Here is a 19292-nt window from a genome sequence, read left to right as displayed (position 1 = left end):
GGGAACCCCAGTAGGAAAAAGCAACACTATAACCCTACGTGAATATGAATATACTCCAAACCAAAGTTATGTATCAGTTACATGACAGAACTGTTCCGAGTTCTCAAGATTCCATGGTGTTAAATTCATATCTAATCATCTTGAGGGTTTTTGGCTCTCTTACCAATATCTTTGCCAAAACACCATCATCGCTGGATTCCATGGTAACCACCGCCTTATCGGTCTCAATCTCACAAAGGGCATCGCCTGCTACCACCGGCTCACCTGACAAATAAAATAAATAAAAAGAACCAAATCTCAGAACTTTGTTAAAAGGACACATTAATACTGATTTGGCATTCACACAGAAAATGATCAAACATAATTTTCATAATTAAATGGTTCTGAACTAAGCTGAAGTGCAGATGAATCACTTGTGCTGTGACTTGAATACATGAAAAATAATCATTGGTGGCATTTTTAATAAATGCATCAGCTCATATTTCAGTTAGCTTATAAAGCTGTCAGAGGACTTCATTTGGGTGAGTAGAAAAAGAATGGTTATTGAAGGAAACGGTGGTAGAATGGTCAAAAGAACACAACAAAGCAACTTTGATGTAATATGTTCAGCCACCCCAAGTACTTAAGTCAGCACCAGTTCAACAATTAAACTAAATATCCCAAAAGTGGGTATGAACTGACGTCCTGTGGCAGACAGCCCAAAAGAGTCCGGTATGAAAACTACAGAAGTATGAAATAAAAGGGCAAAAAAGACAAGAAACCTACAGCTTTCCAGAGTAACAACTTCCATACCGAAGAGCGGTGCAGTTAGGGCAAGCTGTTGGTGCTTAAAAATGGTGCGCTCATTAGTCCAAGAAAAAAATAAAAAAGAGTTTGCAATCAGCTGGTAATGCAGAAAAAAAATCTGACCCCTCTGGTCATTAGCTGAGTTTTCAGTTTGTGTGAAATAAAGAATGAATGGGAATATAAGGGGGGGGGGGGGGGGGGGGGGAGGAGGGGGCTTTGAGCCTTTTTACTTCTGCTCTATCAGAAAGCAGTTAAAATAAAATCTATATGTTTCTGGACAAAATAAAAAGCAGGTTAGCACATCTGTAATAAAAAGAAAATCTGAAACCGCAAAAAAATAAAAATAAATAAAGTGTTCAATTTAGAATTAAAGAACACTTTACTGTGCCCCAAAGACAATTTTAGTCTTTAATATGCATCAAAATCCTTATTAAAATTAATTTGTACCAGTAAATAACAATACTTTCTCCTCCCTTATTTCAATGGCCCTTTAGTGTAAATACCTCAACTGATGCCACATAACTACACGGCAACAAAGCAGAGCAGCCAATCAGAACAAAGTACACTATCCCCAGATGAGTAAGAGGCGAGGCTAAGGCACCTGGCCAAGAAGAGTTGCTAAGAGGTAAAAAGCAATGAGTCCTCTTGAGCCAATGAAGAAACTGTTCACTGCTTCAGCTTCCATCAGACTAGTAATTGACTAGTGCTGCTTATGGTCTTTAATTATGGGAAAGAGAAACGCTGAGCTTTTGACTTTGTTTCACAAAAACAGTCTGTGAGGTAACATCAAACTTTAAAACAGACATAGTATGAAGGAACTATGTACACATGTGCACCCTTTACCTTCTTTCTTCAGCCATTTGACTATGTTCCCCTCCTCCATGGTGGGGGAGAGGGCTGGCATTTCCACTTTGAGTGGACTGACACCTAGAGGAGAGAAGGTAGACAACACTAGCAATGAAAAGTAACAGCATACGTAACAGCATAAAATCAAAAGGAGCAACATAGATGTCTGAAGAAGTGGAGTAAAAAGCCTAAAGACAGAATGTTTGAGCTGTAACCAAATTTGAGTAGGTCAACACATCCAGCTCACAGCTGCAGAGCAGAGAAAATGACAGCACAACTGTAAAAAACGGGCAGCAGACGCAGGTCACATCTAACGATGGCCTGGACAACATCTGTATCAAAACAAAGAGGTTTGAATCCTCTTTTAGTTTTTTTGAGCCAATCTGTGTCACTGACAACAGTCAACTAGCTGCCCAGGGGTCAACTGGTTCTTAACAGAGTGCTAGACAGAAGAGAGCTTTGTCATTTTAACTTGTCCTCCTTGTCTCCACTTTTCTCGTCTGACTTCTTTTCTTGACCTCGGCCAGAATTTTTTTTTTTTCACTTTTCAGTTCGTAAAATACCTGGAAAAAGCAGATGTTTGGAGAATGGAGGCTGTAACCACAGAGGCACACACACAGGTGTATCTCTCAATATCAAAACATCCATAATAAATATTTTCCCCACACATTTAAACTACATCTATTCATCAGGGATGACCAAAGATGCAAATGCAAAATAATTGTTCAATATTGCAATGAGTCAAAGAGGTAAATGTTGAGAAATGAGAGCAGCAAGTTTGAAGAACCAAGAAAGAACAAGGTGCAGGTGCATCACAGTGCCATAACAACTTGTAATGCAGTTTTATATAAAAACAAATGACAACAATGTAGCAGGTTCAATGCAAAACAGAACAGAGCTTGAAAGGAATAGCTGATTCCTTCGATCTTTTTGTTGCATGGACTCAAATGAAAGTATGATGGTAAGGGATTGTAAAAGAAGAACACAGATAGGAGAGCAGAATCAATTGTACATAAAGTTGATGAGGATGTGAAATACAAAAAACTTTTACTCTATTTCTATTATCAGTTTTAAAAATCTTAAATATGAATCAAAACATCATGTTTTTAAAAGATAATTTCTGCTTGACTAAGTCAAATTATTTGCTGTGAAAATGGAATCTACACGATTATTTATTAAAGAGAGGAAAAAAACATGCTGGCTTCAAGCACTATAGTAAACTCTACCGAAGGCAGAAATAGAACTTTCTTGCAGAACTTGCTTCATTAACAATTCCATAAAAACAAGTCAACATAAAAAGAACCAATTCAACAAACGGTTTAGATCTAATACCATCTGCTGGATGCCAGTGGTGCAACATGTCTTTTTATTTATTCATTAATCATGCATATTTTAAATGCCTTCATACATAAGATCAATTACTGTTTCAATTAGGAGATAGGACCATTCCAACTTTATGAAACACAATCATGCTTTATGGAATGTTGAGCTACCAAAACAGTTTATATTGTACCTTCAAACAAGTGTTTGAACTTCTCCAGAAGAAATGAAACAGTAACATCCAAAATATATTTCCCATTTGTTGTTTTTACTATTATAATGATAAAAGTTGCTGGTCCAATTTCTCCCATTGATGTTGCAGTGACAATGCAGGCTACAGCATGATACTGAAATTACTGGTGGGAAATAAAGAACTTTTTAAATCATGTCACCTTATTCTTATGCATCCTCCCAAAAAATATGTCTTTATGCTAAATAAATAGGGGTGTTGTGCTTCTAGAAGATGCAGTTCACATCCCAGATATGAATTAGTATAGCTTCATCATTAGATAAAGGTGATTATTCAGAAAAACTTTGCACCTATTTGTAGAGTCGCACTTTCCTCTAAAGGTGCCTGCCTTACTCTTCCCAGACCTTGTCAGACCCAAGTGACCCATTCAATGACTGCACTGTTCAATGGTTAGGATTAATTGGAATGTATGTACCCGACTTTGTGAAGTGCCTTGAGATGACATGTGTTGTGAATTGGCGCTATATAAATAAACTCAATTGAATTGAATCAATGTAAGAGTCCAGCATTCAGATCTTTTGTACAGGATACATAGAATTAATTATAGCCTTCCTGTATGCATGTGTGTGGCAAATCTTTTTAATTAGGATGCATCTCAATAGACAAGACCTGGGCATTTTAAGGCTCCTCAGTCATATTTGGCCCAAATGAGAGGTCACATTTAATTCTTCGATTGCAAGGACTACTGTTACACCCAAGCCTCTGCAGAGCTAGGTGACTATTGCCCCTTTTCCACTGGCTCAATTTAGCCAACGCGGCTCTGCACCACTCGGTTTCGCTCTCATCGGTACGGTAACTGTTGTGTTTCCACTGACTCCCCAACAGCTGAAGCTATGACAACTGAAACCCCGCCTCCAGCTATGAGTGTAGTGCGCTGAACTGCTATTAACATTACTGTGTTACATTGTCACATTAGAGTAATCTGCATGAAATGATAAAAAAAAAGAGAAAATAAAAACATAAACTAAATACTAATAATGTTTGTATTAAGGTATATGCAAGAATGTCTTATTTATGTTTTTTATGGGAAGAAACTTGTGCCATCAGAAACTGAATTTGAATTGCTCAGACTAAATTTGTATTTGTATAATTTGAAATTAAACGTATAGGTTTGAAAATGAATTTCACTAAACTGAAACTGAATATAATGGTTTAAAACTCAATTTGTCTTGTTTGAAAATTGCTTTGCTTTGTAATGAAAATTCTGTTTGATTACTTTCACTTTCAGGTCTGAAATTCAATTTCAGTTACAAAATTCAGTTTTTGGGTCACACATCCAAGTCCTTGAAGCCACAGATTAATCAAACACAGATTTACTGATTCACGAATGTCATTCACTGTTGCTGCGTCCAAATTCAGGACTGCATCCTTTGAAGAATGCATTTGTAGACCGACAACATCCTGGATGAGGCGACAAATGCTGTCCAATCTCCAAGGTTCCAACAAATGCGTCCTTCTTATCCCCAAATTTGAAGGATGAGTCCGGTGTATCCTCCATGTCCCACCCTGTCCCATGATTCATTGCGGGTCAAAGTAGATTGTTCAAACGAAAGTAGCAAAGGCCGGAGGAGAGAGAAAAGTTGTGAATAAAATTGGATATATTGCACATTCTATGAAACAACTGAACTTTTACAATGTTTTTAGATGAGAATGTAGTTGTGTATACCAAAAAATAACTAAGATATCGCTTAATTGCACAAATGCGCCGATGTGTTCGTCCGCTGCCCCAGCAGCTGGCATGCCTCACTAGCTGTCAGCTGACCGGGTGGTTGAGGTGCGCTAAACCCAGAGAGAACAGCTGACTCCCGGCCCATTGTTTTCAAAATCCCGCTGGGTATCCCCAATGGTTGGAAGTTAAACAGATATAATTCAGTCAGATTAAATCTAATATTAATGTTTGGTTTATTTATTATAATAATAATTACTATTATTATTATGCTCTGCAAATAAACTGATTTAAAGTTTAGCTAAAGTTAATATGTTAGTGTTTAAGTTGTGGGAAGCTTTACAAATAAATTAAACAAATGGTATTTGTCATCAATATATTTTGTTGCGTTGCGGTAAGGGCAAGAGAAAAGCGGACCGACCAGTGTTGCCAGGTGTATGATAATTATCGTATTTGTACGACAATTTTGCTCTCTATTCGATGTACCATCAATATTCCTAAAAAAGGCCAAATGTACGATAATTTGACCATTCCGTGAATGTGTGGTTGTAATCAGTTGTCATCAGCCTATCGCCAAAGTCTGTCTGAGTTTTTTTGTGAACCTTCAAGGCATCCATGTCCGGATTTGGAAACAGATGCTGGAATTTCCAGCCAATCGTGCTTTTCTAAATGTGACCTACGTGTGACGTGATGCGTTGGCCTCAGAACAACGGCCATGATTGGCTGAATAGTCCACTGCGCCCGCCCATGATTGAGGAAAAGAAAAAAAGAAAAGACGCAGAGCCCGGCACTGTGGGGCTGCAGCTGTTGATAAATCCATTCCGTACTGACGCCACAAAGCTGCGAGTGCCTGTTAGACGCTATTTAACACATCAACAGACTTGTTATTTTGGTTATGACGAGTGTACGAGTGAATTTTTAATACAACGAAATACATTTTAAAAGCAAATGAATTCAGTTTCAAACCATAAAATTCAGTTTCACTTTAGTGAAATTTATTTTCAAACCAGTGCATTTAATTTCAAATTACACAAATACAAATTCAGTAAGAGCAATTCAAATTCAGTTTCTGATGGCACAAGTTTCTTCCCATAGTTTTTATGTTTATGAAACGTGGTTGCAGGATCATATCCCCGACTCCAGCGTCTCTCTGCCGGGCTTTTTAACCATACGAGCAGACAGAGATTTAAAGAGGAGCGGCAAATGTAAAGGAGGTGGACTGGCAGTACTTGTGAAAAACAGATGGTGTATGTAATCCAGGACATGTAACCATATCAGAAAATGCTGATGCTTCCTTTGCTTCCCCCTTCCACCTGTGTGTCTCAAGAAGTCAAGTGAAGATGCAACTGGAGAGACTGAATCGGAATAAGGCAGGTCCAGATCATGTCAGCCCTAGAGTCCTGAAGGCCTGTGCAGAGCAGCTCTGTGGGATTCTGCAGCACCTCTTCAACCTTTGCCTGGCCCAGAAGAAGGTTCCGGTGTTGTAGAAGACCTTCTGTCATGTTCTGGTACCAAAGGAAACTCACCCATCAGTCCTCAATGACTATAGACCTGTTGCCCTGACATCCCACATCATGAAGGTCCTAGAGAGACTTCTGTTGGCCCACCTGAGGAAGCAAACAGTAAACCATCAGGACCCCCTTCAGTTTGCTTATCGCTGTAGAGTTGGAGTTGAAGAGGCCATCATAAACCTGCTTCAACAAACCCACTGTCATCTGGACAAAGCCAGCAGCACTGTGAGGATCATGTTCTTTGATTTCTCCAGTGCATTTAATACCATCCAACCTGATTTGCTTTGTCAGAAACTCCAGAAGACTCAGGTGGAGGCCTCACCAATCTCCTGGATCAAAGACTACCTGACAAACAAACCACAGTTTGTGAGACTGAAGGGTTGTGAGTCTAACCAGGTAGTCAGCAGCACAGGAGCACCACAGGGGACTGTACTCGCACCATTCCTTTTCACTCTGTACACCTCAGACTTCCAGTACAAGACAGACTCCTGTCATCTGCAGAAATACTCGGATGATTCTGCAGTCGTGAGGTGGATCAGAGATGGACAAGAAGCTGAGTACAGGAAGGTGGTGGATCGCTTTGTGACATGGTGTGGAAACAATCATCTCATTTTGAACGTGACTAAAACAAAGGAGATGATTGTAGACTCTAAGAGAAACAGGAATAAGTCAAAAACTATTTCCATCATAGGAGAAGAGGTGGAAGTGGTGCAGGAGTATAAATACCTTGGTGTTCACCTGGACAACAGACTAGAGTGAAGATGCAACTGTGAAGCCATCTACAAGAAGGGACAGAGCAGACTGTAATTCTTGAGGAAGCTTATGTCCTTTGGTGTTTGCAGCAAGATGCTGCATATCTTCTATAAGTCTGTTGTGGATAGTGTGATCTCTTCTGCCATCATCTGCTGGGGAAGCAGCATCAGAGCCGGGGACTTAAAAAAGCTCAACAAGCTGATAAAGAAGACTGGCTCTGTTCTGGGGACTCCTCTGGAACCTCTGGAGATTATTGTGGAAAGACGGATTCTTCATAAAATGAAGAACATTATGGAGAACCCTGAGCATCCTCTTCATCAGACTGTCCTACAACAACAGAGTGTCTTCAGTCAGAGGCTTCTTCAGATCTGCTATAAGACGGAGCACTACAGGAGATCCTTCCTGGCCACAGCCATCAGCATCTACAACGGCTCTTTGAAGAAACCTTCATAATGAGCTACAACAACATTTAATTTCCCTTTTGGGATTAATAACGTATTTTTGAATTGAATGTCTAAAATGATCCACTGGCATAATTATCTGGACCACAGCCCAGCCAGAACTTATAAAATAAGGCTCAGGGGTTCTGATGTTAGGGGGTGTGGCAGATGAAGCAGAGAAGAGAGACACTGCTGTCTGGATGGTGAAGCTCCAAAGTTTGCCTGAAGAAGTTACAATTTTGGGCTTATGAAAACGTTTTTGTCTCAGCCATGTCAATAACGAGGACAAGGACTTAAAAGAGCAAAACCACAGACTTTTGACCTTCGAAGTTAGTTTTAAGTTGGATAGTGCATATCCGTGCTCCGCAGATTCAGCGGTCTCGTCCTCCTGTTTGATACGATATAGGCAGTCTGGTTACAGGCAGCTGCTCTCTGCCTGCTCCTTCCTCCTGCAGACGCTGGTTCACTAAAGGACCGCAAATAAATTTCCGAACCAAACACGTTGTTTAATGGTGGTTTTGTTTTGTGTGTTCTAGGGGAAATGTTTGTGCCTCTCAACAGCTGATTTTATGTGTGATTAGCTGATTTAGGATATTATTACATACTGCGCTATGCCTGCATGTAATGTAAGGTGATTTGTCCTTTTTCTTTTCTGTTAGACTTCGGGCATGGTTTGTGACCCGTAAATGTTCTTAATATTATTGTAGTTGCTCTTGTGTTTTATTAACTTTTCCCTGTACTGTCTCAACGAAAACCTTCTCATTTCTCCTCCTCCCACGGCCAATCAGTGAAAAGCAGTCTGGGCACGTCACATGTAGTCCCTACTCAGCCCAGGTCGTACCTGCTCAGGAGCAGGGACCAAATAAGTAGATACCCGTATGGAAAAAATTGTAATGGAAACGCTCGAAAAGCGAGCCGAGTGGAGTCGAGTAGGGCCAAATCGAGCCAGTGGAAAAGGGGCAATACTGAGGAGGGAACTCAGCCATTTAACTTAGCTGTGCTCTATCTAGTTGGAACACATCCAAAACCTGCACACACTACCTGTTGAGGACTGAGGTTGGCCACCTCTGCTCTCGAATAAAACTTGTGATTTTTGGTCCACTAAACTCCCAAATGTGCATAGATTTTTGTTAAAAAAAAAAAAAAAAAAACCATGTAACCCTAATCCCGACATTGATTTTTAAGTAACGCAATTTATGTTCAAGGCTGTTACGTAACAAATAACTCCCAATTTATGTAGTGGCGCTAAGGAAACTATCTTTCTATTAGCAAGTGAAAAAGCAAAAGGCTTTTTCAGTCATTAAATAAAAAGATACAAAAAACTCAGAAGCAATCCAACATGTTTCGATGAGCAATATCAGGGACGATCCAAAACTAAGCTACTAAGTATCCAGTAGATTATGCCTTACATCCAAGCCACGACAGCTAGTTGTAACACCGATATTTTATCAAGATTGCTTCTTAACATAACATCTGACCAAAATATGACAAAAGTATCCAAAACACAACTGACTACTGGAAACAACAAATGACGCTAGCAGCAGATGTCATCTAAGGAAGGACAACGGCTAACCGTACGTTTACCGTTCAACACTCACCGAGCACCCATGGCGACTGAAAGAAAAATCTCACGCGGTCCTGACACGGCTGTCTGGGCCACAACAATTTGTTGAACTGAGACAACCTGAGGCCAAATAACACTCCCTGATGACCCAGGCGCAAGGAGACCGCCATATTGTCGTCCTCAGACGGGGAGATGCGTCCATACAAGTGCCTGACTATAAAGTAACAAGAATTAAGGAAGATCCTACTTTATAATATTTACTGACATTTAGAAACTCATGAAGAACAAAATAACTCTAGGGTTATCGAGTGAGGTGGGATGAACTATATTTTATTGAAAATAAATCATGAACTTAAAAAATCAATGACGAGCAGGCAAATTGATCCTTCATACGTTGGCCCTCCTTGGGTCTTTAATTCTGTTTCTATTTTTAAAGACTTAACTGAATGAATGGAAGACCTATTTAACAAAGATGACTGACTAAAGTGAAAGCAAATTATTTTTTAAACAAATTATTTGGAATTAATAGAGTTAATATTATTGTTACATATATTATTATTACTTTATTATTATCATTTAACTTTTTATTATTACTATATATTATTGCTTCCTTTGCTTCCCCCTTCCACCTGTGTGTCTCAAGAAGTCAAGTGAAGATGCAACTGAAGAGACTGAATCAGAATAAGGCTGCAGGTCCAGATCATGTCAGCCCTAGAATCCTGAAGGACTTGTCCTGCTTTAGAGTTCGATTATAAAAACATCAAAGTCCTTTAAAAAAATAAAAAAATAATAATAATAATCCTTGGGAGTCGCTGGTAAGAAGTTGTTTTAGTCCAATATTTCCGTAATTTTGGCTAAGAGATAAAAAGTTAGGAGTAAAAGAATGCAAGCAAGCAGAGAGTTTAGGAGAAAAGCGTCTGAGTAGGCAGAGAGGCGGAAGTGGGAAAAAAACGATTGGTTGAAGATATTAATTATTACAATTTGCTGTGACAAGTGATGCCTACTCAATCAGTAATTGACAGTTTTCTGATGTTGGATTTTCAGCATGACTGCACTTAATATTAATTATTAGCTTAAAATGCAACAAGACCAAGATGCTGGTAGTAAAGTCACACTTTCAATCTAAATCCAGTGGATTTGTTTTTACAAACCATGCAACTTTAAACAGACAGGATTAATTGGAACAGCAGCCTAGCTAATGGTGTTGTAGTCCAGCCCACACCCATTGCCAAATAGTCAGTAAAAGTGCCGACCCTGCACCCCTCTGTTTGTGGAGACAGAGACAACAAAACACATATTCACCAATGACGTGCTGTTTGAATAGAAAAAAAAGTGTGTGTGTGTATGTGTGTGTGATAGAGAGAAAGTAGCTGGAAAAATAGCTCACAATCAGGAGCCGACTCCCCTTAAAGAGTCGCTTCGTTTGGGACTAATACATCACTACAAGAAAACACAGACACATGTGCTTGTCTTTTCAACTTCTGAAAACATGCAAGTTCTATTATATAATATTAAACATGTGAATCCATGTTCTTCTGTTCTTAACTCCAAAAGCAGATCAGGAATTGTTTACAGTAAAAAGCTCTGAATTAATTGCAGGTTTTAGGGTCACTTAAAACTAGACATTTAAACTGTTAATTACAATTTATTTAATAAGGTATTAGATGATAAAAATAATGTAAACTGCCAATGAACAGGTCCTTTCAGTCAGGATGATTTGGAAAAAAAATCATCCTGACTGAAATAATAAAACAAAAACTTTTTTATTTGCTATTAATTATCACAAAAATTGTGTCTAATCAGTTAAATTCTTGGTCCTTTACAGATACAAGCATGCATTAATATGCAGAACAAATCCATGTGAGTGCAAACTAAATTAATTGCATTATTAATATCTTACAGGCAATTTGTCCCAAAAGTGAAGTTAAATGAGTGAAATGATCTAAATTATCTTGGCCTTTGCTTATTCAGTATTTATTGAAGTAAGCTTTTTGTCAGTTGTCATCCAACTTCACCATAAGGGGGACTGTGTATTGTGAATGGCGCAGTCCAAAGGAAAAACCTGAAGCTTCCGGTTTTGTAAAGGTTGTCTGTAAAGAAGAAAAATTATATCTTAGGAAGTTTAGGATTTTAGTTTTTTTCTGGTAAATAAAATGTTGCTTACCCTCTCTGGAAAGTATGACCCTGGACCTGGTGTTTGAGTAGTTTTGTTGGGAGGGAAATTTCGACCTTTCAGAGTACAATGAGGGGGTTTGGGCCTAGAGAAATACGGATCTACAGCATTATATGCAGCTGGGCCTGGAGTCTGAAAGGGAAGCCACAGTTCAAGAAAACAACAGGAAATATAGCTTTTTGATCAATTTCAACGACTGTTCTTTTTTACCTTTTTAAGATCCTCAAAAAACGATCCTTTTTGGGTGCGGCCAATGAGTGTGGACGAGGGAGCGGAAAGGGTCGTTACTCCTTTTGTCCCCAATATGGGGGGCAGCATGTAGGCTGCTGGACCTAACAGGGGAAGAGACATCTTTGTCTGATTGTAAAATTTGAATGATGATATGAATATTTTAAGATTGGATAAAAGCAAAAATATAAGAATTCTGTAAGGGGCATACACTTTTTCACAACCATTTATACAATTGAGTTCAGATTTTTTTCAGTGCAGATACAGTGCAGATGTGAATCCCAAGTTCCTTTCTCACCTGGTATTTGGTTCCTGGTCATTTCTTTGTGTCTGCCGGAGAGACTGTATGCAGGGGTAGCTCTGAAGATTAACTTTTTTGAATGCTCTGGGAAGTACTGGGCTATAATACCAAAGAAAATTATTTAAAAAAGGTCCAAAAACTCAACTACAGCGAATAGCAGGTATTCGTTTCTCATGTGCTTTTCAACAAGCTCTTCTTTTGTTTTGCAATGGGCCCAACTAACCTGGTCCTGGTGTGTGGAAGGTTGCTGGCAGCTCTAGACGGCCATGAAGTGAAAATGCAGGTGTCCCATCTTGGCCGTATCTTGTAACAGTGGATTGGAGCAGATACTTTGGTCCAGGGGAACAGTCTGTATTTGCCACTTTGTGACGTGCACCAAAGGAGAACGCTGGTGCTTTAGGTTTGGTTGGGTCATGTTGGAAAGCACCTTAAATTAGGAAAAAGGAAAACAAAACTAATAATAAAATGCAATTGAGGTTTAACTCCTCAACTACTAAATACATAACTGAAAACATTGTTAAATGTACATTTTATTCTTACCTGTTAGTCCAGGTAATGCATATTTAGGCCCAGGACACCCAATCTGTGCAGCTATGAGCCCTCTCGGCCTGTGGGGCCTCCAGGTCCCAACCCAAGGGTCATCTTTTCGCATTGCTTTGAGGGATAGAAAGAGGCTGCCTTAAGCTAAATTAATGAAACAATTAAATACATTTAAAACATAAAGTTTCTTATTTTACTGGTTAAATCTAGAAATTTGTATTAAAAAAACCCTTTAAAAATAAGCTTTAGAAATGACTTGACTAAAAAGATAATGATAAAAAAACAACGACATAATATATTACCATCTCAAGTATGGTTTACATTTTCTAAAACTAATGAAGATTTTAAGAGTAAAACCGCTGCTTCTGAAAGACATTTAACATGTCTCATACACCTAACATGTTCTGTTACTCAACCAAAGTATATAGACATTTAAAGAACTTCTGTAAAATGTTCTTTGGTGACTCAAGTAAAATGATCAAATCCCTCTTAAAAATGAGACATCGTATCTCAAAAAGATAAACCTGTATATAAAAACAGTTGAAATAATAATTTACCCTTTACGTTTCTAGTCCTGCTCCCTCTGTCCCTTTCAGGCTTTACTTAGTGGAAATCTGCATCAGCAATTAACTGAATCTGAATTTTGAAATTGTTGACATTGTCTCCTTGACAACGTTGTCATGGCAACATTTTTAATCATAATAATTCAGTAAATAACATGCAATTAAAACTAAACAGGCCAAAATAAATAGGTTTTAAATTGAATTAAAGTTTAACATTGCGCAACTTAGTTATGGATTACAAGATGGTTCTACAGCTGAACCAATGCCTTTTACTTTCAATCATTTCCATTTGGATATAAAACAGAACAATTTGATATTTTTCTTTATTTCTAATAAAATTACTTTTTGTAGTACATAACTGTGTAAGCTACAGCAGTCAGTTAGTGAAACATTTTATAGTCAATCATAACTAAATGGAAAATAGTATCACCTGATTAAATTACACACCCTCCGGTCCCCCTTCTTTTATGAAGGGGGACCGGAGGGTGTGTTCCAACTACAGGGGGATCACACTCCTCAGCCTCCCTGGTAAGGCCTACGCCAGGGTATTGGAGAGGAGAGTCCGACCGATAGTCGAACCTCGGCTTCAGGAGGAACAGTGTGGTTTTCGTCCCGGCCGTGGAACACTGGACCAGCTCTACACCCTCTACAGGGTGCTCGAGGGTTCATGGGAGTTTGCCCAACCGGTTCACATGTGTTTTGTGGACCTGGAGAAGGCATTCGACTGTGTCCCTCGTGATGCCCTGTGGGGGGTGCTCCAGGACTATGGAATCGGGGGCCCTTTACTAGGGGCCATCCGGTCCCTGTACGAGCGGAGCAGGAGTTTGGTCCGCATTGCCGGCACTAAGTCGGACCTGTTCCCAGTGCATGTTGGACTCCGGCAGGGCTGCCCTTTGTCACCGGTCCTGTTCATAACTTTTATGGACAGGATTTCTAGATGCAGCCAAGGGCCGGAGGGGGTCGGGTTTGGGGACCAGTGGATTTCGTCTCTTCTTTTTGCAGATGACGTGGTCCTGCTGGCTCCCTCTAGCCAAGACCTACAGCATGCGCTGTGGCGGTTCGCAGCCGAGTGTGAAGCGGCTGGGATGAGGATCAGCTCCTCCAAGTCCGAGGCCATGGTACTTGACCGGAAAAGTGTGGCTTGTCCTCTTCAGGTTGGAGGGGAGTTCCTGCCTCAAGTGGAGGAGTTTAAGTATCTCGGGGTCTTGTTCACGTGTGAGGGAAGAATGGAGCGGGAGATCGACAGACGGATCGGTGCGGCTGCCACAGTAATGGGGGCGCTGTGCCGGTCCGTTGTGGTGAAGAGAGAGCTGAGCCGAAAAGCAAAGCTCTCAATTTACTGGTCGGTCTACGTTCCTACCCTCACCTATGGCCATGAACTTTGGGTCATGACCGAAAGAACGAGATCACGGATACAAGCGGCTGAAATGAGCCTCCTCCGTAGGGTGGCCGGGCACTCCCTTAGAGATAGGGTGAGGAGCTCGGCCATCCGGGAGGGGCTCGGAGTAGAGCCGCTGCTCCTCCACATCGAGAGGAGCCAGTTGAGGTGGCTCGGGCATCTATACCGGATGCCTCCTGGACGCCTTCCTTGGGAGGTGTTCCAGGCACGTCCCACCGGGAGGACGGGAGGAGGCCCAGGGGACGGCCCAGGACACGCTGGAGGGACTATGTCTCTCGGCTGGCCTGGGAACGCCTTGGGCTCCCCCTGGAGGAACTGGAGGAGGTGTCTGGAGAGAGGGACGTCTGGGCATCTCTGTTGAGTCTGCTGCCCCGGCGACCCGGTCCCGGATAAAGCGGAAGACGACGAGTACGAGTACGAGTAAATTCAATTACAATTGTAAATTCATTTGAACTGACAATCACATTTGCTATTATATTATTTAATTATGTCTATCTATCTATCTATCTATCTATCTATCTATCTATCTATCTATCTATCTATCTATCTATCTATCTATCTATCTATCTATCTATCTATCTATCTATCTATCTATCTATCTATCTATCTATCTATCTATCTATCTATCTATCTATCTATCTATCTATCTATCTATCTTCTATCTATCTATCTATCTATCTATCTATCTATCTATCTATCTATCTATCTATCTATCTATCTATCTATCTATCTATCTATCTATATACAGTATATATATATATCTATATTTATACAGTACTGTGCAAAGGTTTTAGGCAGGTGTGAAAAAATGCTGTAAACAACAAATGCTTTCCAAAATGGAAGTGTTAATCATTTATTTTACACAGTTTTTGAAGGAACTCGGCTGGTAGGTTGTTTCAAACATCTTGGAGAACTAACCACAGATCTTCTGTGGATATAGTCTTTCTCACATCCTTCTGTCTCCTCATGTATTCCCAGACACACTTCATGATGTTGAGATCAGGGCTCTTTCGGGGCCATACCATTACTTCCAGTAAGTCATGTTCTTGTTGGTCTTCATTTTTCTTTATCTCTACCTTCCTGAATACATGTTGGCTCCAGTGGTCCATGATCCTGAACCAAAGTTAACATTGTGTTAGTGATACATCACTTAGTGTACATATCCTTTGAACCATTTCCTTGTTGCAGGTCAAGGCCAATGACCAACCAGCTTCTTCTATCTAAGATTCCTATAGGGTGCTATTACTTTTGTTCTCCACTGTACACAATGCTTTTTGAGTAGACATTTATCTTTTCAATTATTTGAATTATCATAACAATCTTTTGTCTGGTTAAATCTACATTATTTTTTTTCAAACTAAAACAGTCCTTTAAAAGATTATCATCTCTTTATTAAAGAAGTAAGTGTTCTACTATCTAAATTGGTTGTTTCTTAAGACAGAAAGGAGACAGAAAAGACAGTGAATCTTTTTTAGCATATTCACTTATCATACAAAATACCTATAGTCCATAAACTCAAGACAATGATGCCATTGTCGTTCCTCTCCAATTTCCTAACCAATTGAACCTCCTCCTTACAATGACAACAAGTGTTTCCAGTAACTAAGGAAGTAATTATCAAACCTTCTTCCTTCTAGGACTGCTTCAGTGAAGGATGGTGTAAAATCAAAAATGTATTTCCTAATCTGAAGGCTCGTTGTCTGGCCAGATGATGCTCATTTGGATATATATTGCTCAAGCAGTTTAGTCAAATAAATGGGTACTAAACCATTTAAAAATTTTAAAAGTAAGTAAAATAATTTTAAAATAAATAAGAACAGTGAAACGGCCAGTTGAAATTAACTAACACTGTAGTGATATGTTCATGTCTTCGGATACCAGTAGACAAAGGTGTTGCATCCTTTTTGATCAGCTGCAACCAATCAAGAGATGACTGTTCAGTGCCAATGTAAAGAAAGGTGCAGTAGTCCAATGCAGAGGTGATGAAAAAGGTTTTGAATATTTGGCTTGACAACTTTTTTTACCTACTTCTCTAATTATAACAAATATCAAAAGACGACTAGATGAAGAACAATGAGAAGCAAGAGGACCAAGAAAATCAGATTATACATGAGGATAGAATTTCTAAATACAGTTCAGTTTTATTTTCATTTAGTGTAGAGCGTTTTGTGTCAGCCAGTAGCGTCTCCTTCTGATTGTACAATCATGCACTTTATTTTCAACAGTAGAAAGAGCCTGCTTTAGGTCTTGTGAAGACATTATGACTATGACTATGGAATGACTGATTTTATCTTTTTGAGACCTCTTTAAATCCCTTTCAAGCTGCTACAGTCTTCGGGTAGCTCTTTTCATCGTACTATGGTGTTCACCCTCATTTTAACTGTTCTCAATTTACTAATTGTCTAAGGTATAAAGGCAAACCTCCTTGAAAATGCTAAGTAAAGATTTTATCATCATTCACAACTCATGTGGTATATGTGATTGTGATTAAGTGGAAATAAATTTTGAGGTGTCCTAATTTATCCATTATGAGAAAAAGGTGTTTGGGTTAACTTCTTTTGTTTGTTATAGAATTATACAATTATTATATACAATTATCAGGATTGGCGACATTTCCAAATAAGTTTGAAAAACACAGAGCTTTGAGAGTGGATGCTATTTTTACATGATTGGATATTTCTTTCATATAAATATATAGGTTGGTGAAATACTAAATTATTTTGACATGAACTTCACTATTACACTTGTCTTCTGCTGATTTCAGGAAAACCACCCTAATTCAAACAAGCAAATGTATTCCTCGGTAATCTACTGCCCCCTGGTGGGAAGAATGTGGGATTTTGTATTCATGCGAACTACAAACGTAACATTTATCTAATAATGGACACATTCTACTCATCTGATCTAGTATTTCAGTATAAAATTTATATGGCCGACCAAAGAAACCCTGATTTTCCCATGTTGCAAAGTTATTACAGTACAACTATGATTCGTCTATTATTGACTTTTTAATCTAATACCCAGGTAAATATGTAAAGTTGCTTATCTTTCTTTAGCACAGTAAATCATGTATGAGGTTCATATTCTTCAGCAGTGTTTGAAAGATTTTACCCATGCAGAGATCATCAGAGACTAGAGGCTTTAATGTGTGTAAGGCTGAAGCCTTTTAAAATATTCTTTTATGGACAGTGTATACCTCCGGGGATAATAATAGTTGAATATTTTTATTAGTTTCATAAATGCCTTGTAAAATTAAATTTTCATAAAACAAACAAAAATGTTTTTGTCTTTAGTGAAAAATTAAGGAAAGTATTTTTTAATTTATGTTTTAGTGCACTACTTCAATGTATTAAGCAATGTTATTAACATTAAATAAACATTACATCTTAACATAGCAAAGAACAAAATCTTTTTATAAAAAAACATGTTGATTACATGTATGAAATGGATAAAGGGGGTTGTGTGTTCTTGGAGCAAGGAAAAGTGATTCAATGGTCAGAACAACATAAGGAAATCAACATTATTGGATATTCAAAAAAAAAGGAAAAAACACTGAACAGGAAATTATTGTTGCATTAAGAACAAAACAAAAACATCTTAGCAAAGTCAACCCCCCAAAAAAAAAAAAAAAAAAAAAAAAAACTTCCTCATACTTCAGGACTATCAAGAAACACAGAGAGCTTGCCCTGAAAAACACAGCAAAAACACAAGTCTCTTCATATATCACTTTGGGCATTTTGTGTTTCAACACGTCTCAGAATTAGTCATCTGGTTTAACTGATTTATGACACATTAATTAGTAATGCTAAAACTATTTTATTAAAGATTTTTAAAGTGGTGATTAGCTTGACTGTGGTCAGCGTTCTGTGACATATTCCTATCATTCAAAAAGTATGATTTCAGTGACCCAGCTCTAATCTGTCCAAGTCACAGTTTGAACTCAGGGCTTTACGGGTTAATTTGAGTGTGAACGGGAGGAATGATAACAGCCCCTGATTAGATGGAACAGAGTATCTGCTGAGAAATACAATGGCTCCACTGAGCAGGATCCCTGATACAAAATCCCATCAGTCCCAGCAGTCTTCATGCCTATGCTCAGGCTATCTTTTATCACTTCCTTTTTCTTCCGCCAGCATGTATCTGATTGAATTAATGTACTCTCCTTTAAATGATATAATAGGTTTTGTGCAGCTCATTCAAATCTGAACATAATTTTCTGACGAAGAGAGATAGAGGCATTTGTAGGAAGCCATTACATGTTTTCAACTCCACAAACTGTGACGTGCAGAAGTTCGATAGAAATATACAATGACATTAAATCATATTTTTTCCAACCGGTGATGTACAATTAAAAATATACACAGCTAAAATGAGACATGCAGATTTTTCATTTCAAGACCACGTGATGTAATTTTTCTCCTCAGATTCATTACAACCGGTTTGAGTGGTTTGCATGCATGATCTCAGTACTGCAGACGTCCTGAAACCAAGCCTTGTGCTCTAAATACATGTTCTGCTGGTTTAACGGTGCCTTCCAAATTTTTTCCAGAACAATTCTGTATCCCACTCTCAGTCGGTTGCCAAGAACCCTTTAAATCTGAGGCCTCTGGTCAAGATTCATGCACATGCGGCATTATGCAAGATTAAGCTTGATTCAAATCGGATGCAGTCAGCCTTTAAGCGTCCTCACACACTGAGGATATGTAAAGCAGGGGTTTGTGTTCAGCAGGCAGTGGTCTGTTAGGAAAATGATGGTCTTGTCTGCAGAGGTTAGATCAGTCTACTTCATTTGCCTATAACTGCACATTTATTTTCAGTTAGTCTCATAAAACACTCCCCCGCATAATAGCTCCCGGCAGCACCCAGTTTGCTCCACAGTGAAACTAAGGCCAGATTTGTGATATTCAGGTCTTTAAACAGCCTTAATGATTGTTAATTACCGTTTTTATTTC

At 38.9% G+C, this 19292-nt stretch overlaps 2 protein-coding genes across 3 annotated transcripts in view; both read right to left on the bottom strand.

Moving 5' to 3' along the window:
• The window catches only part of pdhx (pyruvate dehydrogenase complex component X), a 30864-nt gene extending 21530 nt beyond the window's left edge, over positions 1 to 9334 (bottom strand). The window contains exons 1-3 of the mRNA XM_047346382.1: positions 9171 to 9334; positions 1630 to 1713; positions 164 to 264 (exon numbers count right to left, since the gene is read on the bottom strand). Of these exons, the coding sequence (XP_047202338.1) occupies positions 164 to 264; positions 1630 to 1713; positions 9171 to 9306 (321 nt within the window). The 5' untranslated portion in view covers positions 9307 to 9334. The remainder of the gene's footprint in view (positions 1 to 163; positions 265 to 1629; positions 1714 to 9170) is intronic.
• A 1754-nt stretch (positions 9335 to 11088) lies between these two features.
• On the bottom strand, positions 11089 to 13042 carry LOC124859531 (outer dense fiber protein 3-like). Of its 2 annotated transcripts, none has more exons than XM_047352375.1 (7): positions 12936 to 13042; positions 12379 to 12492; positions 12062 to 12265; positions 11836 to 11937; positions 11520 to 11641; positions 11301 to 11441; positions 11089 to 11226 (listed from the first exon to the last, which is right to left on the bottom strand). In XM_047352375.1, exons 2-7 carry the CDS (start codon positions 12488 to 12490, stop codon positions 11131 to 11133), a joined length of 777 nt encoding a protein of 258 aa, XP_047208331.1. In that variant the 5' UTR covers positions 12491 to 12492; positions 12936 to 13042; the 3' UTR covers positions 11089 to 11130. The 2 variants fall into 2 exon arrangements, with proteins under 2 accessions (XP_047208331.1, XP_047208340.1); XM_047352384.1 differs by having other exon boundaries at positions 12379 to 12522; positions 12936 to 13041.
• Positions 13043 to 19292: the final 6250 nt, after the last annotated feature.

The sequence above is a fragment of the Girardinichthys multiradiatus genome, chromosome 2 (assembly GCF_021462225.1).
Source record: "Girardinichthys multiradiatus isolate DD_20200921_A chromosome 2, DD_fGirMul_XY1, whole genome shotgun sequence".
NCBI classification, from domain to species: Eukaryota; Metazoa; Chordata; class Actinopteri; order Cyprinodontiformes; family Goodeidae; genus Girardinichthys; species Girardinichthys multiradiatus.
This window is presented reverse-complemented; position numbering and strand designations above follow the sequence as displayed.